The sequence below is a fragment of the Anolis carolinensis genome, unplaced genomic scaffold (genome assembly GCF_035594765.1).
Source record: "Anolis carolinensis isolate JA03-04 unplaced genomic scaffold, rAnoCar3.1.pri scaffold_52, whole genome shotgun sequence".
NCBI classification, from domain to species: Eukaryota; Metazoa; Chordata; class Lepidosauria; order Squamata; family Dactyloidae; genus Anolis; species Anolis carolinensis.
This window is the reverse complement of record NW_026943861.1, coordinates 47,664-67,924: the sequence shown is the minus strand read 5'-3', so window position 1 is coordinate 67,924 and position 20,261 is coordinate 47,664. Positions and strand designations below refer to the sequence as shown.

The window sequence follows — 20,261 nt, the reverse complement described above, 5'->3', positions numbered from 1 at the left end:
AGCCTATTAAATATCAAATTACATTATGATTTTACAAATTAAGCACCATAACATCATGTTTTACAACAAGTTGACAGATAAAGCAGTTCAATACACGGTAACATGATGGAGAAATCACTGTATTTACGAATTTAGCACCAAACATCGCAATGTATTGAAAGCATTGACTACAAACAATATTACTAAAAACTTGACTATAAATATAGAATTGCATAAAACAACACTGTTGGAAGTTAAATCCATAAAAAGTTCAGTCTTGTGAAGATTTTTTAAAATCTGTGACCTTTGCCTGCTTTTCCAACGATTGCCATTTCTCCGCTGCCAAGTCTCGCCATCTTTGCGGCATCCTTATGTCCATCCCCGGAGCTTCTTCTTGTTGCTTGATGTGTGTCATTGCGGTTTCTAGAGCCCAAACCCTATCCTTGTGTTAGATCCCGAGAGGCCTAACAACTTATTCCATTTCTTCTATCCTTGCCGAGAATAGCTTCCTGCAATAGTTCCTTTTGAGCTCTTCCAAAACGCCCTGATCCATCGGTTGGCATATGACGGTTACATTCGGTGGCAGAAACATCGCCTTCATGTCCCCCTCTTGAAGCTCCTCTGCATCAGGGTGTGTTGAGGCATTGTCTAGCAACAAAACCGCTTTCCTGGGCAGGTAAATTTCCTTCAAAAATTCCTCCGTGGAAGGAACAAGTTCCTTAGGGCTGGGCTGTAGCACAACTGGTAAATCAACAGCAGTAATAAGATCCACCAACCGAAAGGTGGCCAGTTCGAAGCCCGGTCGGGGGTGAGCGCTCGACCTCCAGGCCAGCTCACTGTTTACCTAAGCAGTTCAAAAACAGTCTATGAGCTGTAAGTAGAGAAATTAGGTACCATAAATTGCGGGGGAGGTATTTTGCGACATCATAAACGTCAAGACCAGAAATGTGGTGACAAAGAGGAAGTTGGAAGGAGGAAGTTCTGATAGCTCTCCGTCATAGAGAATGAAGCAACAGCACCCCTGTGACTGAATCTGAGCGCAACATCAGCCTCCAAGGCACCAAAAAACTGGACTTCAAGACTACCTACCTCCTTCTGTTTGTCTTATTCTGTTCTGTCCAAACGGTATTGAATGTTTGCCGTGTATGTGTATTGGTGATCTGCCCTCAGTCCCCTTGGGGAGATAGAGCGGAATATAAATAACGTGTAATAATAATAATAATAATAATAATAATAATAATAATAATAATAATAATAATAATAGTTTTTGAACATTTCACTGGTCATCAACAAACTTTTTTGATTGTAGTTTTTTACAGGAAGAGCAATTTTTGAAACTGTTTTAAAGGCTCTTGGATTTTTGGGCTTCCCAATCATTGCAAGGTCCATTTTGTGGTTTGCTGTAGCACTGCTGCATGCTAACATTGTCAGCCTTTCTTTGCTGTGCTTTTAGCCAGGGGCTGCTGCTTCAGTTCTGGCTGCAAGACTCCTGCTCGGTAAAATTTTGCAATTGAGGCCGGTCTCGTCACAATTAAACATCTGATCACCCGTTAGGCTTTCAGTTTCAACAAAGTCTTGAATTTTTTTCCCCTTGAATTTCTTTCTTGAATGCCTCTATTTCTTGAAAATTTGATGACAGCTTCTCACCACAAACACTTAACTGATGGATTCCATAACGTTTCTTCCACCTGTCGAGCCAATGCTTGCTGTAAAATCTGATTCCCCTTCATTAAATTCTTTTTGAAAACGCAATACCTTTTGCTGTAAAATAGGCCCTGAAATACACACACCTTTGTCTCTCAGCTGCGTAAACCAAACATACAAAGCTTCAATAACTTTTTCATAGTCACATTTTTCATTGTTTTCCTCTCTTTCAGCACACCATCGGTAACTTTGGAGAACACCATTTTTCTATCTGCAATCGATTCCATTTCCATTCTCCTACTGCTACCCGTTCGACACCATAGTTGTTGGCTACCTTCTGCCTTGTCTCTCCTTTGTCCAGGTTTCTGCTCCATGGATCCAACGACCTTCTTTCTCTTTGTCGCCATACTCACGCAGAAGAAAGCACATGCACAGATCAGTGGCCCTCCTGGCAGGTGTCTGGTGCACAGAGAGACCCACTGTATGTTGCTGCCGAGAGAAACAGCCGTGGATCCCGGTGGGAGACAGACTGCGCCGGATGATACATGTCACGCTTACTTCAAACGACCAGCATGAACACAGACCAAAGGTAGCTGTTATCAAAACCAATCTTTATTGAAGAACACACGACTTTGGAAAAGTCGAGAATGACATAATGTTTACACACAATCATTTTTATCACCTTTGCTACAACGTCACACCACACGTAAATATCATCACCAAACCCCACCCCACATATCACATTACTACCACTACAACACCAACTATTCATTAAAGCTGTTTTGATTCTCACTCCAAAAGTTCCCATGCTCCGGTGCCAGGTGTCTGCATGAGCTATCGAGGAGTGCTTGTTGTTATGGCTCCAATTCCAGAGCTTGCAGACTCAGCTCTGGGAATTGGCCCCATGACAATACAGATACACTTCTCCCATCAACTGCCAAATGGGACTCTTACACTTTATGGAAGTTGGCTGTAAATATGAGTTCCAAAGGGATAGATTTGCCTGACAAAGCTGTGAACGTGTGTCACGACCCTGGCTACAGAGCACCAATAACCATACGCAGAGGCCAGATTCTATCTAATATCTTTATTAAGGAAATATATAAAGTTAGTAAAAGCAAATGTAAAAGATAGTCCAGAAGCAGACCTTTCAGGAAAGGTCAAAATTAGTCCAAAGAAATAATGTCCAGTATGAAATATTAAGGTCCAAAGTTGTAATCCAATAACCGAAACACTCACTTTGACAAGCAAAGTGAGGGGAGATGACAAGGTCCTTTAGTCCATGGAACTTGAGCGAGTCTAGAAAATAACTTGATACTTGGAACAAGGCTTGAACGTGGAACAAAGGTAACTAAGAACAAGAACAAGGTCCGTGGAATAACTTGATAAATCCGTGGAACAAGGCGAGGATTGATCCTGGGAAACTAGGCAAAGTCCGTAGATAAACAAGGCTGGGAAGCAAGGCGAAGGCTGGATAGCAAGGCAAGGCTTGAGCAGGAGCGAGGCTTGAACCGGAGCGCGCTGTCCAGACACAACTCGCTCCGTAGGCTGACGAATTGACTCCGCGAAGTTACTTCGCGGGTAAATCACCTATATAGAGTCTAACTTTTCCCGCCGAAGCAGTTCTCTGGGAACCAGAAACGAAAGCTAATCTTTGAGACCAGATGTTTGACTCCTTAAGGATTCTCACGAAAAAGGAGACTTAATTGGCAGAATTCTTGGCTGCTATCCTCGCACTCCTGCGCGAAGCAGCTTCCAAACCTCTCTGTTGTTTACAAAACTCCCGGCGCAAGAACACGGGAGAAGTAGGCTCTGGGCTTGTTTGGCATACTTCTGGGAGACAACTTTCTTGCAGGTGCAAGGTTCCCAGATCTGCCTGGGAAAGATCTGGCTGAGAGGAATCCAGTTCAGACTGGGAAGGTAAAAACCCCAAGTTTTCATCTTCATCAGGAATTACCATGTCCTGAGCAGGACTACAAGGCCCATGGGTCATCACACTATCCCCCTCCTCAAGGCCCCTCCCAAACTGGGGCCCTCTCCCCGAGGCGCGAGGTCGCGGTTTGGTGGGATAGGTCTGATGAAAGCGACGGGTTAGCTCAGGAGCATGGACTGTGGAGGCGTCTTCCCAAGAGCGTTCCTCAGGGCCAAAACCCACCCAGTCAATGAGATATTGTAGGCGGCGGCGGTGAAAGCGAGAATCCAAAATGTCCTCAACCTCGAACTCCTCCTCCCCATTCATCAAAACAGGAGGGGGGGCCGGTTGGTCTGTATCAGGACGCACACCATCCGCCGGAAGGAGCAGGGAACGGTGAAACACTGGGTGAATGCGCATTGAACGCGGAAGTTGGAGTTTGAAAGTCACAGGGTTTAATTGCGCCACCACTGGATAGGGGCCAATGAAACGGGCATCTAACTTCCGGCAAGGGCGGTGGGAGGGCAGAAAGCGAGTGGACAAAAAAACCCGATCTCCTACCTTGATTTCGGGGCCCGGCTGGCGATGTTTGTCAGCGTGGCGTTTATAGTCCTCCTTGGCTTGGTCCAGTTGCTGGAGCAAAAGTTGTTGTACCGCTGTGAGTTCCTGCAGCCAATCCTCTGCTGCGGGAACTTCTGAAGTTTCAATGACAGGGGGAAAGAAACGTGGATGGAAGCCGTAGTTTGCAAAGAACGGCGTTTCTTTAGTAGAAGCTTGAACTCCATTGTTGTAGGCAAACTCAGACAGTGATAACAGAGAAGCCCAATTGTCCTGTTGGTAGTTTACATAACAGCGAAGATACTGCTCCAAAGTGGCATTGGTGCGCTCCGTTTGCCCATCTGTTTGGGGATGATGAGCTGAAGACAAGCGAGAGTCTATGCCCAATAGTTTTTGTAGCGCCTTCCAAAAACGAGAGGTGAATTGAGATCCACGGTCTGTGACTAAACTCTTGGGCAATCCATGTAGTCTGAAAACATGTTGAAGGAATAGATCCGCAGTCTCTTTGGCCGTGGGGAGGCCTTCGCAGGGAATGAAATGGGCTAACTTGGTGAAAAGGTCCACCACCACTAAGATCGTGGTGAATCCACAGGAAGGTGGTAGGTCAGTGATGAAATCCGCAGAAATTATTTCCCATGGGCGAGATGGGGTAGGAAGGGGGTGTAAAAGCCCTGAGGGCTTCTCCCTTCGTATCTTGGAGCGCTGGCATACTGGGCAGGTGTTGACATATTTTTCCACATCCTTGCGGATCTTGGGCCACCAAAAATCCCTTAGGATCAGATGCATGGTTTTAAATAGTCCGAAGTGTCCTGCTGGTTTGCAATCATGACACAGACGAAGCGCTTTTTCCCTGCCCGGTCCGGGTGGGATATAAACATGATTTCTATAGCAAAGCAGCCCATCCTTAAGCGAAAAGGGAAAATGCAGACCTTGGCGAAGTTGGTCCTGCGCCCAGGCATCTGCTTGCTGACTAGCCCTGATTTCTTGAGCACAGAGGGGTCCTGGAGTAGGGGAAGTAGAACCAATGGGAATGGATTTGGTGTTCCCCACTGTGAGCGTGGCAAAGTTCTCGGGTTGTAGTAGTTGGGATTCAAAGGTCTCCTTGCGTCCTGCAGCGTATTCTGGTTTACGTGACAGGGCGTCTGCTTGCTTGGTCTGGGCTGGGGTCACATAATGAATCTGGAAGTCAAAACGTTCGAAGAATAAAGCCCAACGTTGCTGCCTCTGATTTAGTTTGCGGGCAGTTCTTAGATGTTCTAGATTACGATGATCAGTGTGGACTTCAATGGGAAATTTGGCCCCTTCTAGCCAATGTCTCCAAGTTTCAAAGGCTGCCTTTATGGCCAGTAGTTCTTTTTCCCAAATGGTATAATTCCTTTCTGGTGTGGTTAGTTGACGAGAGTAAAAGGCACAGGGATGGAGGTGATCTCCCACCGGTTGTAAGAGTACAGCCCCAATTGCCACATCTGAGGCGTCCGCTTGCACAACAAAAGGGGTTCCAGGATTTGGGTGCTGTAGAATTGGCTGGGAGGTGAATAGTTTCTTTAGTTGCTGGAACCCTTTCTCTGCTTGATCAGTCCAGCGGAAAGGCTGCTTTCCACGGATGCAGCTAGTGATGGGGTCGGACCAGCGGGCAAAATCTGGAATGAACTTGCGGTAATAGTTCGCGAACCCCAAGAACCGCTGCACCTCTTTCTTGTTAGTTGGCGCCTGCCATTCCAATACTGCTGAAACCTTGGCTGGATCCATGGAAAGCCCTAGAGGCGAGATGCGGTAACCAAGGAAATCTACCTCTTGTAGATCAAAGGCGCATTTTTCCAGCTTGGCATAAAGTCCATGGTCCCGCAATCGTTGTAGCACCATTTTGACGTGGTTCTCATGTTCTGATTGTGATCTAGAAAACACCAAAAAATCGTCCAGGTAGATTATCAAGAACCTGTCTAGATAGTCCTGAAAAATGTCATTGACAAAATGCTGGAACGTTGCGGGAGCTCCGCATAAACCGAAATTCATAACTCGGGACTCGAATAATCCGAATTTGGTCTGGAAGGCGGTCTTCCACTCGTCCCCTTCCCTGATGCGAACTAAGTTGTAAGCCCCCCGAAGGTCCAGCTTGGTGTAAACCTTGGCTCCTCGAAGCCGATCCAGTAGATCCGAGATTAAGGGCAGGGGATAGCTGTTCCGCTTGGTGATATTGTTCAATGCTCTGTAGTCCACCACCAAGCGTAGTTCTCCTGACTTCTTCTTCACAAACATCACTGGGGAGGCGGCTGGGGATTGAGAGGGTCTGATGAATCCCTTGCGAAGGTTTGTCTCTATGAATTCCCTGAGAGCTTCTTGCTCTGGTTCAGTCAGGGAGTAGAGATGCCCTCGCGGGATCTGGGCCCCCTCCACCAAGTCAATGGCACAGTCATAAGGTCTATGTGGGGGTAATTTTTCGGCTTCTTTCTCATTGAATACATCCCAATACTCGGAGTACTTCTTTGGCAAGGTGATGATGGGCTCGGTGTCCGTGGCATGGCAGACCTTGGCTACGAGGCAATGGTTTTGGCAGTACGGTGAAGCAAACTGCAGTTCTCTGTTGGACCAGGAGATGTTAGGGTCGTGGAGAGTCAGCCATGGGATTCCCAAAATCACAGGGAAATGGGGAACCTCGGTAACAAAGAAGGAAATCTCTTCCATATGTTCCCTTATCCACATCCTGGTGGGTTCCGACCACTGACTTACGGGGCCCGTCTTGAGGGGGCGGCCGTCTATGGCTTGCACCACACGGGCATTCTTGAAATCATGATATTGTAATCCCAGAGAGTCGGCATACTCTCTATCAATGAAATTGTTGGTAGCTCCAGAGTCTATCATGGCGTGGATCATGACGGGTCCCCTTTTTGCTGACCATAATGTGACCACGAGAAGGAACAGGACCCCGGTTGGCGGCTCTTGAATGGATTTTTTGACCGGGTTGGCGAGCCTCTCTACACCCGGTCGTTGGCTTCCCCCGCCGGCTGTGTGCCAGTCGGCTCAGACGCCTTCGTCTCCGTGGAAGACGCCGCCGCAAGACGGGCGGCAGGCTTCCCTTTGGCTGGGCACTCTCTGGCGAAGTGGCCCCCGTTCCCGCAGTACCAACAGAGGTTTAAGCGTTGACGACGGGCCTTCTCGGCGGCATCTAGTCTGGGACGCACATTGCCCAACTGCATCGGCACTTCCTCGCCTCCTCTGGGGTATGGGGTTGGCGGTGGGGGTCTCCACACTGGACGTGGCTGAACGCTGGCGGGAGCGGGGGGTTTTGCCCCGGCTCTACTGCCCTGGCCTCGAACCCACTGTTTCCTGTTGGCAATCATGACTTCAGCCCGTAAACATTGATCAATGAGTGCCTCGAGGGTCTGGGGAGGATCCACCTTGGAGATTTCTTCCAGCATTTCAATGTTGAGACCCTCCCGGAATTGTCCTCTGAGGGCTACATCGTTCCAGCCGGTGTTGTGGGCCAGCACTCGGAACTCGGCTATATACTGAGACATAGGTCTGTCTCCTTGGAAAAGGCGACGGAGTTTGTGACCGGCTGCCTCCAAATTGTCCTCGATTCCCCAAGTCTCCTTGAGGTGGTCCAAGAAGTGTTGCGCTGATCTTAGGTGTGGAGAGGCTTGGTCGAACAGTGCCGTCGCCCAATTGGCCGCTGGCCCGTCTAGAAGACTGTAAACCCACGCCACTTTGATGTCTTCTTGGGGAAACTCGGCATCACGGGCCTCTAGATATGCTTGACATTGGCGACGGAAAACATGAACCTTAGAAGCTTCTCCAGTAAACTTGGTAGGCAACGCCATGGCCGGGAGGCGGATTCCGCGCTCCCGCAAGCCCTTTATTTCTCCATCCTGGGCGTTGAGTCTGTCGCGGATGCGATCCACTTCGTCCTTGCTGATGGTGTAGCTCAGTGGCTGCCCACCGGGCACGGTTCCGGTAGACATTCTGGCCGAGGTTAATTGGTGCTTAGGGTTGGCGGAGTCAAACTGTCACGACCCTGGCTACAGAGCACCAATAACCATACGCAGAGGCCAGATTCTATCTAATATCTTTATTAAGGAAATATATAAAGTTAGTAAAAGCAAATGTAAAAGATAGTCCAGAAGCAGACCTTTCAGGAAAGGTCAAAATTAGTCCAAAGAAATAATGTCCAGTATGAAATATTAAGGTCCAAAGTTGTAATCCAATAACCGAAACACTCACTTTGACAAGCAAAGTGAGGGGAGATGACAAGGTCCTTTAGTCCATGGAACTTGAGCGAGTCTAGAAAATAACTTGATACTTGGAACAAGGCTTGAACGTGGAACAAAGGTAACTAAGAACAAGAACAAGGTCCGTGGAATAACTTGATAAATCCGTGGAACAAGGCGAGGATTGATCCTGGGAAACTAGGCAAAGTCCGTAGATAAACAAGGCTGGGAAGCAAGGCGAAGGCTGGATAGCAAGGCAAGGCTTGAGCAGGAGCGAGGCTTGAACCGGAGCGCGCTGTCCAGACACAACTCGCTCCGTAGGCTGACGAATTGACTCCGCGAAGTTACTTCGCGGGTAAATCACCTATATAGAGTCTAACTTTTCCCGCCGAAGCAGTTCTCTGGGAACCAGAAACGAAAGCTAATCTTTGAGACCAGATGTTTGACTCCTTAAGGATTCTCACGAAAAAGGAGACTTAATTGGCAGAATTCTTGGCTGCTATCCTCGCACTCCTGCGCGAAGCAGCTTCCAAACCTCTCTGTTGTTTACAAAACTCCCGGCGCAAGAACACGGGAGAAGTAGGCTCTGGGCTTGTTTGGCATACTTCTGGGAGACAACTTTCTTGCAGGTGCAAGGTTCCCAGATCTGCCTGGGAAAGATCTGGCTGAGAGGAATCCAGTTCAGACTGGGAAGGTAAAAACCCCAAGTTTTCATCTTCATCAGGAATTACCATGTCCTGAGCAGGACTACAAGGCCCATGGGTCATCACAACGTGCAAAACCGTGACAGTAAAGAAAAGGTGGAGAACAATGATGAAGGCAGAAAAGGGAACAAAAAAGGGATGTCTGTAGGACTTGGCCAGATAGAGTGGCATCCACGTAACATCCCACGTGAGAGAGAAGAGACGGCCTCCACACCATCCCAGTTTGGGAGGAAGGACAAGACTGGACCAGAGGAAAGAGCTGCTGATCCATCTGTTGTGATTCAACCCCATGCTGCTCAAGTCTGCAGTCCCCAATGAGGAACAGGGAGCTAGTTTCAGAACAGGCTGGGGGAATCCCTCCCCCTTGTCTCCTGATTGACAGTTGGGATGTATCTATTTGTTCTTTCTCTGTTTCTTTCTCTCATTTCTTTTTCTCATTCTGATTGGTTTTGTAGAATGGTGCAAGATTTCTGACTTTTATATCCCAGTGTGTGCTGTGTGCATTGAGACCTCTCTCTGCTTGTGTGTCAGGAGAGATGTAGGGCTTGGAGCTTTTCCCTCCCTTTTAAACCCGAGAAGAGATGGAAACAGAGAGTAGCTCAGACCCAGTCATTGACTATTAAGAAATGTAGTTAGTGTTTTTTTGTAAACACTGGGCTGTATGGCCATGTTTTCTGGGCTGTATGGCTATGTTTCAGAAGTATTCTCTCCTGATGTTTGCCTGCATCTATGGCAGGCATCCTCAGAGGTTGTCAGGTATATGGGAAAAACAGATCTATAAACCTCACTAGCCTAGTTTCCAATATACCTCCCACCTCTCAGGATACCTGCCATAAATACGGGCGAAACGTTAGGAGAGAGGGGGAACCAGGAAGACAGTTCCATCTTGTCTACTGTGCCATCAGTTGGAGACCCCTCCCCACATCACCAACTGATGCTCTGGGGCCCTCCCCCTAGTAACATGCTATGCTAATAATATAATATTTATTACATATATATAGTGTATATAATGTACAATATAAAATACAGTAATATATAATATATTTGAGAGAGGGGGAATATGCTTTGACTCCAGTTATGGTAATCTTCCCACTTGAGTCTGAATTGGCACTAATGTTATATTATTATTATTATTGTTGTTGTTGTTGTTACTCTTATGTCACATATTTCTGACATAAGCCCTGCCTTACAGACCCTTAGTGACTGTGATGATTTAGGATAATACTGCCTTTTGAAACAGAAATCCCCATCAGTGAGGGAGCCTTACCAAGAGAGGCCACAATCCCATTCATCTCCTCCATGACCTGCTTGTGCAAGGCTTTCTGGTCCGGATTCAGGAGAACCCACTCCTCCAGGGAGAAATCCACAGCCACGTCCTCAAAGGCGATTGGGCCCTGGCGGAAGAAGAAAAGATTCCCTTCTCACATGGGAGCGATCAAGAAAAAGAATAACAAGAAATTCTTTAAAGTAGATTTACATTCCTGTTGGTTGTTTGAAAGGGAAAGGGCCAAGGCCTCCATGCCACAGTTGTAAGCTTTCTAGAGATGACGGGTTGGTCAGTCAGAACCATTTCTCAATTGATACGTAGAATCAGAAATGGAATCTGAGCATGTTCCAGCCTTTATTGTGGTGCCCAGAACTGGACACAGTGTTGTTCCAGGTGAGGTCTCCCCAAAGCAGAAAGAAGGACACAATATTCCTTAGGATGGAGCCCAAAATCCCATTGTCTTTTCATCTGCTGCCTCACATTGTTGGCTCATGTTCCACTTGTAGTCCTCTAACACTCCAAGATCCCATCATATGAATGACTGTCAAGCCAGGTGTCGCCCACCCTGTACCTGTGCATGGCATTTCTCTCCTGCCTAAGTGTACTACTCTACATATATTCTTGTTGACATTAAGTGGGTTAGTTTTGGCCCAGCTCTCCACCATGTTAAGGCCAGAATTTTGAATTCTGATCCTATCTTCTAGACTGTCAGCTATACCTGCTAATTTGGTGTCATCTGAAAACCTGATACGCATGTTGAGCAGTACTGGGCCCAGGACAGAACCCTGCGACACTCCACCCTTTGTCGCTCAAACCATTACAAATCCTCCGAACAGGAGTATTATCCAGCCCACTTTTTACTAGTTGTTTGTGAAACCATGGGAGGCCTTTCCAGAGGTCTCACTGAAAGCAAGATGTGCTACATCCACTGCATTTCCTTCCTCTACCAAGCTTGTAGCTCTACTGAAAAGTACATTAGTCTGGCATGACTTGTTTTGGAGAAACTCATCTTGTCCTTCAGTGATTACAGCACTTTTCCCAAGTGATTCCAGATGGCCTTCTTCATGATCTGCTCCAACATTTTTCCTGTTATTTAGGTCAAGATAACGGGTGACTTCAATGCAAGGGTAGGATCTAGTTGAATAAATGTGTTGAGAGAAGAGGGCCTGGACAAAGATCCCTTCAACTCTCTCCTGACACCAGAAGCCCGACACTCTAAGGACCAACCGTGAAACGAAGCCGGAAAGTGCCTGACCAAAATGGCCACGCAGCTCAACCTGTCTCGGCTAAATGGACTTACTCAGTTTCCTAACTCTGGAGAATATACATTGGTCTCACCAAGGGGCTCTGGTGTCATAGACTATCTTCTGACTTCACCCTCCATAGCTAGCGACATTGATTCATTTGCTATAGACAATTCCTTGCTTAGTGATCATCTATCTCCCACTTCTCCTGGTTTTGGAGAGAAGCAGCACTTCCCCACCTGGACAAGCCTACCCACAATACACCAGGCTGAAGCGGAACGTTAAGACAAAAGGGGTGTGCCTGGATATCTTGAACTCTTAGGAAGTGTTGTCCATAGAAACTATGATCATTGAAATCCCAGATTTCGAGGAGGCATCACTGGGTTTGAATCCCTTATAAAACCTATCTTTTAAAAACTATACGATTGGCAAAGAATGCCAAGGCAACCCAGGGTGAGATCCAAAAATTGGTTCGATAAAGAGTGCATAATAGCAAACAAACAGATCCGCTCCCTCTATAACTATTATTGATCCACATCAAACGATCTCCTCATAAACATTCGGGAGTCTAAACAGCTGCTCCAACTGCTTATGGGACAAGTCAAGATAACTGGATGGTCATTGTTAGGGGACCTCTTTTTGGTCCATTCTTGGAGACAGAGACAACCTTTGCCTCCTCCAGCCTGCTGGGACTTCTCCTGTTCCCAAAAATGAACAAAGAGGATTGACAGTGGTTCTGGGATTACTGCTGTTAGTTCAATACCCTTGGCTGTAGTTCACCTGGCCCTGGAGACTGGGATTCATTGAATGTGGCCAGGTATTCCTGGACCACTTCTTTACCCATTTTGGGTTGCATTTCCCCAGTTGCTCCATCTTGCTCAGGTAGAATACCCATTTCCTTTTGGGAGATCATGTTCTAGCTCTTGCCTATCCCCGGTTAGCATTCCACCACCTTCTCCAGGCACAGACCCTACTCTTGGCACATTTTTTCATCTGACCTCATTTTCTGAGTTAGACTTTTTCCCTACTTATGCTGATTAGTTGTTTACATTCCTTGGTGATCCCCCCCCTTTCTATTTCCATGTCCCTTTTCAATCATAGCTCCGTTGAAATTTCTTTGAACATCGATTCTGGTTTCTTTAGTTCTCTCTTCATGTTTTCCCTCCTTGTTGGCACGGTTTGCAATTGTACCTTCCGTATTTCACTTCTAAGGAAACACATTCCATCTTGTCTGTTTCAACAGATATTTGGCCATTAATCCTGGAACCAAAGGCACCCCGGCAGGCCCAGTCCTCCTCTCCCAGGAATCCTTCTGCTTACCTGACTCAGTCCCACTCCATCGCAAAGGGGGAGAAACGGCTGAGGATTCGGCAACAGCATCATTCCAGACCCTGGAGAGAAAGCAAGGGGTGGAAAGCTGGTCACAGAAACAGGCCTCAGAGGTGACCATTGCAGTCCTATAAAGAAACCGATGAGTTAGGGTTTAGGACTTTATCTCGCAAGCAGTGCTGTGAGGATGTTCGAATGAAACTAGTATTGGGCTTGGTGGTTCAACTGACTAAAGTGATTCTTTGCCGTCTGTTTGTCTTCCAGCTCAGTTTCAGGGCTCGGCTCAGCTTAGGGTCCCACCTGGGAAGACACTGAAGGCTGCGTTTTCAGTCCTATTGCAAGAAAGAAAACTGCAAATCAAACTGAAGTTACACCTCTAGCAACTGAATGTGTACATATAACAATAACAATAATAATGATAATAATAATAATAATTTTATTTCTTACTCGCCTCTCCTTGCAGTTCGAGGGAGGTTACAACATAATTTTAAAAACACAAACATTGTCAAAATTCAACAAAGATATATATATAACTATAAAAGATCTACATTAAAACTGCCTTTCTATAAAATACATATTAAGTCCATAAAACATCACACAAAGGACATGAGTTTAAGATATATACCCATCTCAAGGCCAAATGATCCTTCACCTTCTGAAGCTGAAACCGTGGGTGTACAATCATCCCCCCAAAGCGGAATTTCCACTGGCACAAACCCCCAAAACTCCCAGAAGAGTTCCTTCTCACCCTGCAAGGCGGCAGCCCCGTCTCCTTCCCGCTTCAGCTCCTTCTGCCTGAGACTCTGGGTGGTGTCTGGTGGAGATTCCTCTGGTGCAGGGACTTCCATGGAGTTATTATTATGGGCCTGGAAGAGCACAGAGCATTCCAGAAGGAGTTTGGGAAAAGTTCAGAAATATCACAGACCTCTAGACCTTTTTGGAAAGAATAACTCTGAGATGGGAACCTAGTTTGGAACCAATGCCCCCCTCCCCCTCCCATGATTGTCTATGTTCTATCTTGAGCGGAGCATCAACCAAGCTGACGGTAGAGATGGAGGGGCAGAGCAGGTGGGGAGAGAGGCCGCGGGAGCAGGGCCTTGCTTATCCCCCACATCGGTCCCATCTTGGAAGAAAGGCAGGATGTATGTTTAACCTGTCCATCAGTCTCCAGGTTAGTGAAACCCAGAGGGAATGCTCTCACCTGTCCTTCCTGCTCCTTGTCCTCGTCCCGACTCAGGAGGAAGCCTTCCGCCAGGGCCATCGCCTGGGAACAGGTCTCTGCCCCACACTCTCGGACCCAGCTCCCCATCTCTGGGGGCAGGATGCTCAGGAACTGCTCCAGGGTCACCAGGTCCAGCACCTCGGCCTTGGTGTGCTGCTCTGGCTTCAGCCACTGGCGGCACAGATCGTGGAGACGACTGCAAACCCCTCTGGGTCCTTCACCCTCTTGGTAGGAGGACTGCCTGAAGCGCTGGCGCTGTGTGTCCGAGCTGTCAAGGTCCACACTCAGGGACTCATGTCTGGTTCTTTCCCAGGATTCCCCACTGCCCCCAGGTCCTGCTTCAGGCCCACGTGAGTTGGGTCTCTCCATGTTGGAACCACTCTGGTGAAGAACCCAACTGTATCCAAGATGCTTTTCCTCCCTCTTCCTTCTTTCGAGGGAAAGAAATCCCTTTACAGGCTCTACACCGAGATTTTCAGTCCAAAATCACATTTCCTCTGTGAAAGAAAGGCAGAAAGGTTGTGGGACCAGGCTTTTGAGCAATAGTAGCAGCAGAAATGACAACTATATGATCCAAGGTATAATGACAGACCCGGTTTGGACTTGAAAGGTGCCTTGAATGTTTACAGTAGAGTCTCACTTATCCAACATAAACAGGCCGGCAGAACGTTGGATAAGTAAATGTGTTGGATAATAAGGAGGGATTAAGGAAAAGCCTATTAAACATCAAATTAGGTTATGATTTTACAAATTAAGCTCCAAAACATCCTGTTATACAACAAATTTGACAGAAAAAGTAGTTCAGTACGAAATAATGCTATGTAGCAATTACTGTATTTACGAATTTAGCACCAAAATATCATGATTTATTGAAAACATCGACTACAAAAATGTGTTGGATAATCCAGAACGTTGGATAAGCGAGTGTTGCATAAGTGAGACTCTACTGTATTTATATGTATATTTATGAAAGTTTGAATGTAATTTAATTTAAATGGAATTTTGAAATGTGATTGTATTCTTTGATTTATTTATTTATTTATTTACAACATTTATACCCCGCCTTCTCACCCGAGGGGACTCAGGGCGGCTTATATGTTTTATATTGTAAGCCACCCTGAGTCCCCTTGATGGGTGAGAAGGATGGGGTAGAAATGTTGCAATAGATAAATAAATAAACAAAAAGAAGAATCAACAATGACATGTTTCCATTATAATCGACTCCAACAGAGACTTCGTCTAGACACAAGATTCGGAGAATCAGCGGAACCAACTGCTACAGACAAAAAACTAACCAATTGGGAAGCTGCATCAATTTCTTCTGAAAGATTTTACAATTGATAAAGAAATTAAAAAACCTATGATTCAGTGGGTGAAAACTCTAGGCTAAGCAATAACTCCACGAGAATGGGAAGAGCTCTGGTAAAAATGACTAAAATTTACAAGGAGTCACACAATTAAATAAAATTTCAACAAAATGATACATAGATGGTACAAAACTCCAGAAAAACTCTCAAATACACACACATGATATGTTGGGATTTGCCAAAAGGTAACAAATTCTGAATAAAAATCCACAGAGACATGGAAACTATTCTAGAGTACAAAATCCCATTAAAACCAGAACATCCGGCATCTCCAGGAATAGGCATAGTTGCTCTATACCTTTAAGTGTGCAAAAGCACCCTTGGGCATTGCAGAAAACTTGAGCTCCCACGTTCAAGACTTGAGTTCACTTCTGGTATCTAAACAAATTTACAGTAGAGTCTCACTTATCCAACACTCGCTTATCCAACATTCTGGATTATCCAACGCATTTTTGTAGTCAATGTTTTCAATATATCGTGATATTTTGGTGCTAAATTTGTAAATAAAGTAATTACTACATAGCATTACTGCGTATTGAACTACTTTTTCTGCCAAATTTGTTGTCTAACATGATGTTTTGGTGTTTCAATTGTAAAATCATAACCTAATTTGATGTTTAATAGGCTTTTCCTTAATGCCTCCTTATTATCCAACATATTCGCTTATCCAACATGGCGCTGGCCCGTTTATGTTGGATAAGTGAGACTCAACTGTACTTGGGACCCAATAATAAATTCTGCATCAATAAGTCCAGCACAAAATAAATGAATAATTTTCACAGGAAAAAAAAACCATAACGTTTTCTACTGGGAAACATCAAGAAAGACTCTTTCTTTATATGACAACAGAAGCAAGAACTGAATACGCAAAACTATGGAAACAACAAGACATGCCAACACCAGACAACTGGACGACAAAAGGTTTTGAAATGGCCAAAAAGGACAAACTAACTTTAGCTGCACAACAAACAAATACACAGAGACTTCCAAGAAGAATGGAAACCCTTCACTGAATTCACAAAGAAGCAAAGGAAGATGGCCACAGCAGGATCTGTTGCCTAAAATAGTATTCATAGTATACAGTTACATTTTGTACTATTTCTGAACTCTTTATTCAAGAGACTTTGAATCATTGACCTATTAGCAGCACTCTTTGATTAGAACACAATCTTGTTAATTAGATATCTTAGAGCGACACATAGATACAAACCCATATTTGTGTAGTGTTTAAATCAAAGAAGAAAAGATGAAAATGTAACATAGGGAATTCTCACCCACACAATCCTAATTTACTACCAAATGGAATCAATACAGCAGTCATGAGAATGAGATGAAATGCCTGCAAAGAACGGGAAGAGGAGGCGGGAAGGAGGCTGAGAGCGCGGGAAGGCCACTCTACCTTTCCTTTGGGCGCCCACGGGGATTTCCGCCCTTCAGGTGAGGCCAAGACTGACCTCTCACCCGGATGAGGCCTCGGCGCTGCCCACGGGCCCTCGCCCAGTGACGTCACCCGCAGCCCCGCCCACGGCTCTGGCTCTAGAGAGAAGAGGAAACCGCCAGTCCCGTCAGACCTGCACTTCAGGCTCTCAAGCGACGCATTAGGAAGCGGGGAAACGTCAACGAGCGGAGGCGGAGAGAGGAGGCTGCTTCCCCGACACGACCGGCCAATCCTTCCTTCCTGGCCCGGCCCTCCCTTCCCCGCCTCAGCCCGGCGCTTCCTCCGGAAAGGGAGGCGGGAAGGCGCAGGCGGGTCTGCCTGGAGGCCGATCCCCATTGGCGGGCGAAGAAAAGGGCCGGGGAGATTCTGCCCGGAGACTGATGACGTCAGGGAGGGAGACGGATTCCCATTGGCGGATCTTGGGCGTTGGCAGGAAAAGAAAGGAGGAGCGTCTCTCTCTGTCTAGAGCTCCGTTCAAGTGCCGCGAAGCCCCGCCCCTCTCTGGGCATCGTGCCCGCGGCTGCCATGTTGAGCCCGGGCGGAAGTCCACTGAGAAAGGGAGGCGTCTTCCTAGAGAGACTCAGGACGAGAGGCGCCTTTTCCTGTCAGAGCGAGCGCGGGAGGGAGAGGAAGGAGGAAGCGGAGGAGGAGGAGGAGGAGGAGGAGGAGGAGGGGTGAGTGTGCGTGTGCGTGTTGGGGGGGGGGGGCTGAGTGGGTCCCCGAGTCTCCCCCCGCGCCCCCCTCCGGCCTTGGCCTGCCTGGCCCTTCGCCTCAAGGCCTCCCTTCCGGCCTCCCTTCCTGCCTCCCCCCCCCCCCCCCCCCGCCCATCTCCATCTCCATCTCCACGCAGAGGCGCCTCCCGCTCCTTGGCCTGGCCCCCCCTTCTCCGCTTCACCCGGCGCTTCCTCGGGCAGCCTGCCTGCGATGAGGAGCGGGCCAGGAGAGTCCGGCCCAGGGCGAGTCTGCCCGGAGACTGATGACGCGGCGAGACGAGGCCCATTCCCATTGGCCGATTCCTGGAGTGACCGTTAACGGCAGAAGGGCGGGGCGGGGGGCGGGGCGGGGGCGTTCCTGCCCGGAGACCGATGACGCCGCTCTGAGAGGAAGGCGGATTCTCATTGGGCGTTGGGAAGAAAGGAAAGAAGGGGCGTGTCTCTCCGCCTGCCTCTCCGCTTCTCTCAAGCCCCGCCCCTCTGTGGGAATCTTGCCCGCGGCCGCCATGTTTCTTGAGGGCGGAAGTGCAGCGAGAGGCGGGAAGACTCGGGATGGGCGGGGCCGGGCGGCGCTCTTTCCTGTCAGCGCCTTCGAGGGAAGGAAGGAAGGAAAGAAGGAAAGAGGAGGAGGCCTTTCGGAGAGAGAGAGAGAGAGAGAGAGAGGAGGTGAGTGGGGGAGGGATGGGGGGCTCCCCCTCTGCCCTCAGGCCTCCCTCCCTCCCTCCCTTCCTTCCTTCCTTCTTCTCGGCCTTTGGGAGGGAGCGGCCTGTCTGCAATTCAAGCCCAACCTTCACCCTCAGTCTTAAATTAAATGTGGCTTTGTTTCTATACGCATTCAAGGCGTCAAATTGTAAGCTGAAGAGCCGGCGTTGTCCGTAGACTCCTCCAAGGCCATGTGGGATGACTACATGGAGCGGCGTTACCTTCCCGCCGGAGCAGTACCTATTAATGCACTCACATTTGCATGTTTTCGAACTTCTGGGTTGGTAGAAGCTGGGGCTAACAGTGGGGGCTCTCTCCGCTCCCCCAATTCAAACCTGTGGCCTTTCGGTCCAGAAGTTCAGCAGCTCAGCGCTTTAACACGCTGCGCCATCAGGGGATATTATTTCCTAAAGGTTGTGAATATACAATATTTCTGATTGGTTTTTTTTTGTTTGTTGGAGGCAAGTATGAATGCTGCAATTAGGAAAAATGATTAGGATGTAATAGCCTTGCAGCTTTAAAGCCTGGCTGTTTCCTCCCTGAGTGAATTTTTTGTTGGGAGGTGTTAGCTGGCCCTGATTGTTTCCTGTCTGGAATTCCCTTGTTTTCAGAGTGGTGTTGTTTGCGATATTTTATGTGCTTCTACTGTCTGTGGCCCTGAGAAAACAGGATTTGCCAGACTTTGATGATGGGAATACTTTGTTGGGAGGTGTTAGCTGGCCCTGATTGTTTCCTGTGTGGAATTCCCCTGTTTATTTACTGTCCTGGTTTTAGAGATTATATTGTTCTGCATTATTCTATCCCAGTAATTATTTCATATTAAAGAAGAATCTCACTTATCCAACATTCGCTTATACAATGTTCTGGATTATCCAACGCAGTCTGCCTTTTCATAATCAATGTTTTTGTAGTCAGTGTTTTAAATTCATTGTGATATTTTAGTGGTAAATTTGTAAATACAGTACAGTAGAGTCTCACTTATCCAACATAAACGGGCCGGCAGAATGTTGGATAAGCGAATATGTTGGATAATAAGGAGGGATTAAGGATAAGCCTATTAAACATCAAATAAAGTTATGATTTCACAAATTAAGGACCAAAACATCATGTTAGACAACAAATTTGGAAGAAAAAATAGTTCAATACGCAGTAATTCTATGTAGAAATTACTGGATTTATGAATTTAGCACCAAAATATCACGATATATTGAAAGCATTGACTACAAAAATGCGTTGGATAATCCAGAACGTTGGATAAGCGAGTGTTGGATAAGTGAGACTCTACTGTAAATACTACATAGCATTACTGCGCATGGAACTACTTTTTCTGTCAAATTTGTTGTATAATATGATGTTTTGGTGCTTAATTTGTATAACGATGACCTAATTTGATGTTTAATTGGCTTTTCCTGAATCCCTTCTTATTATCCAACATATTCACTTATCCTGCCGGCCTGTTTACGTTGGATAAGTGAGACTCTACTGTATATTTCTAATCTTATATTATCTGCTCAGAACTGGATTATATGAGGCTCCTTCTTCACAGCTGTATAAAATGCACACTGAAGTGGATTATATGGCAGTGTGGAGTCAAGATAATCCAGTGCAAAGCAGATAATATAAGATTATAAATGGGTTATATAGCTGTGTGGAAGGGCCTTGAGTCTACACTGCCATATAATCCAGTGCAAATTAGATAATCTGTGGAAGAAGTCTAAGTGAGGCCTAAATCTGCCTGTCCCCTAACTGAAACCTGGCTGTCCCTTGGTTGCTAGGCAACCAAGTGGGCAGAGATTAGCCCTCTAAACTGGCAGCAATTGGATAAAAAAATTATTGCTCTCCCTCTAATTAGGACTTTATTTTTCTTTTCTTTTTGTTGTATCAACCTTGAGGCGTGGATGATGGGTTGCGTTGTCAAATTTTGAGGTTGGGGGGCCTGTACTTTTGTTGTTTTGTGAATTGCCATGATGCCATCAC

General features: G+C 46.8%; 2 protein-coding genes and 1 long non-coding RNA gene across 5 annotated transcripts in view; 1 reads left to right on the top strand and 2 right to left on the bottom strand.

The window, feature by feature from the left end:
• The window catches only part of LOC100553212 (gastrula zinc finger protein XlCGF17.1), an 81,890-nt gene that overhangs the window by 34,758 nt on the left and 26,871 nt on the right, over nt 1-20,261 (bottom strand). The window contains exon 1 of one of the 2 annotated variants that reach the window (XM_062966949.1): nt 10,270-11,908. The exons of the other annotated variant lie outside the window; for it this stretch is intronic. Within the exon in view, the coding sequence (XP_062823019.1) occupies nt 10,270-10,303 (34 nt within the window). The 5' untranslated portion in view covers nt 10,304-11,908. Of the gene's footprint in view, nt 1-10,269; nt 11,909-20,261 lie in introns of those variants that run through there. 2 annotated transcript variants of the gene reach the window in all.
• On the bottom strand, nt 14-2,640 carry LOC134295004 (uncharacterized). Its single transcript, XR_010001586.1, has 2 exons — nt 2,289-2,640; nt 14-2,018 (listed from the first exon to the last, which is right to left on the bottom strand). It is a non-coding gene; the product is annotated as an uncharacterized LOC134295004 (long non-coding RNA).
• The window catches only part of LOC134292308 (zinc finger and SCAN domain-containing protein 2-like), a 43,139-nt gene continuing 40,748 nt past the window's right edge, over nt 17,871-20,261 (top strand). The window contains exon 1 of one of the 2 annotated variants that reach the window (XM_062966955.1): nt 17,871-18,248. Coding sequence is in view for 1 of the 2 variants with exons in the window: in XM_062966957.1 (XP_062823027.1) it covers nt 18,089-18,248 (160 nt within the window). In the remaining variant the exon portion in view is untranslated. The remainder of the gene's footprint in view (nt 18,249-20,261) is intronic. The other variant, XM_062966957.1, reaches the window with a different exon arrangement.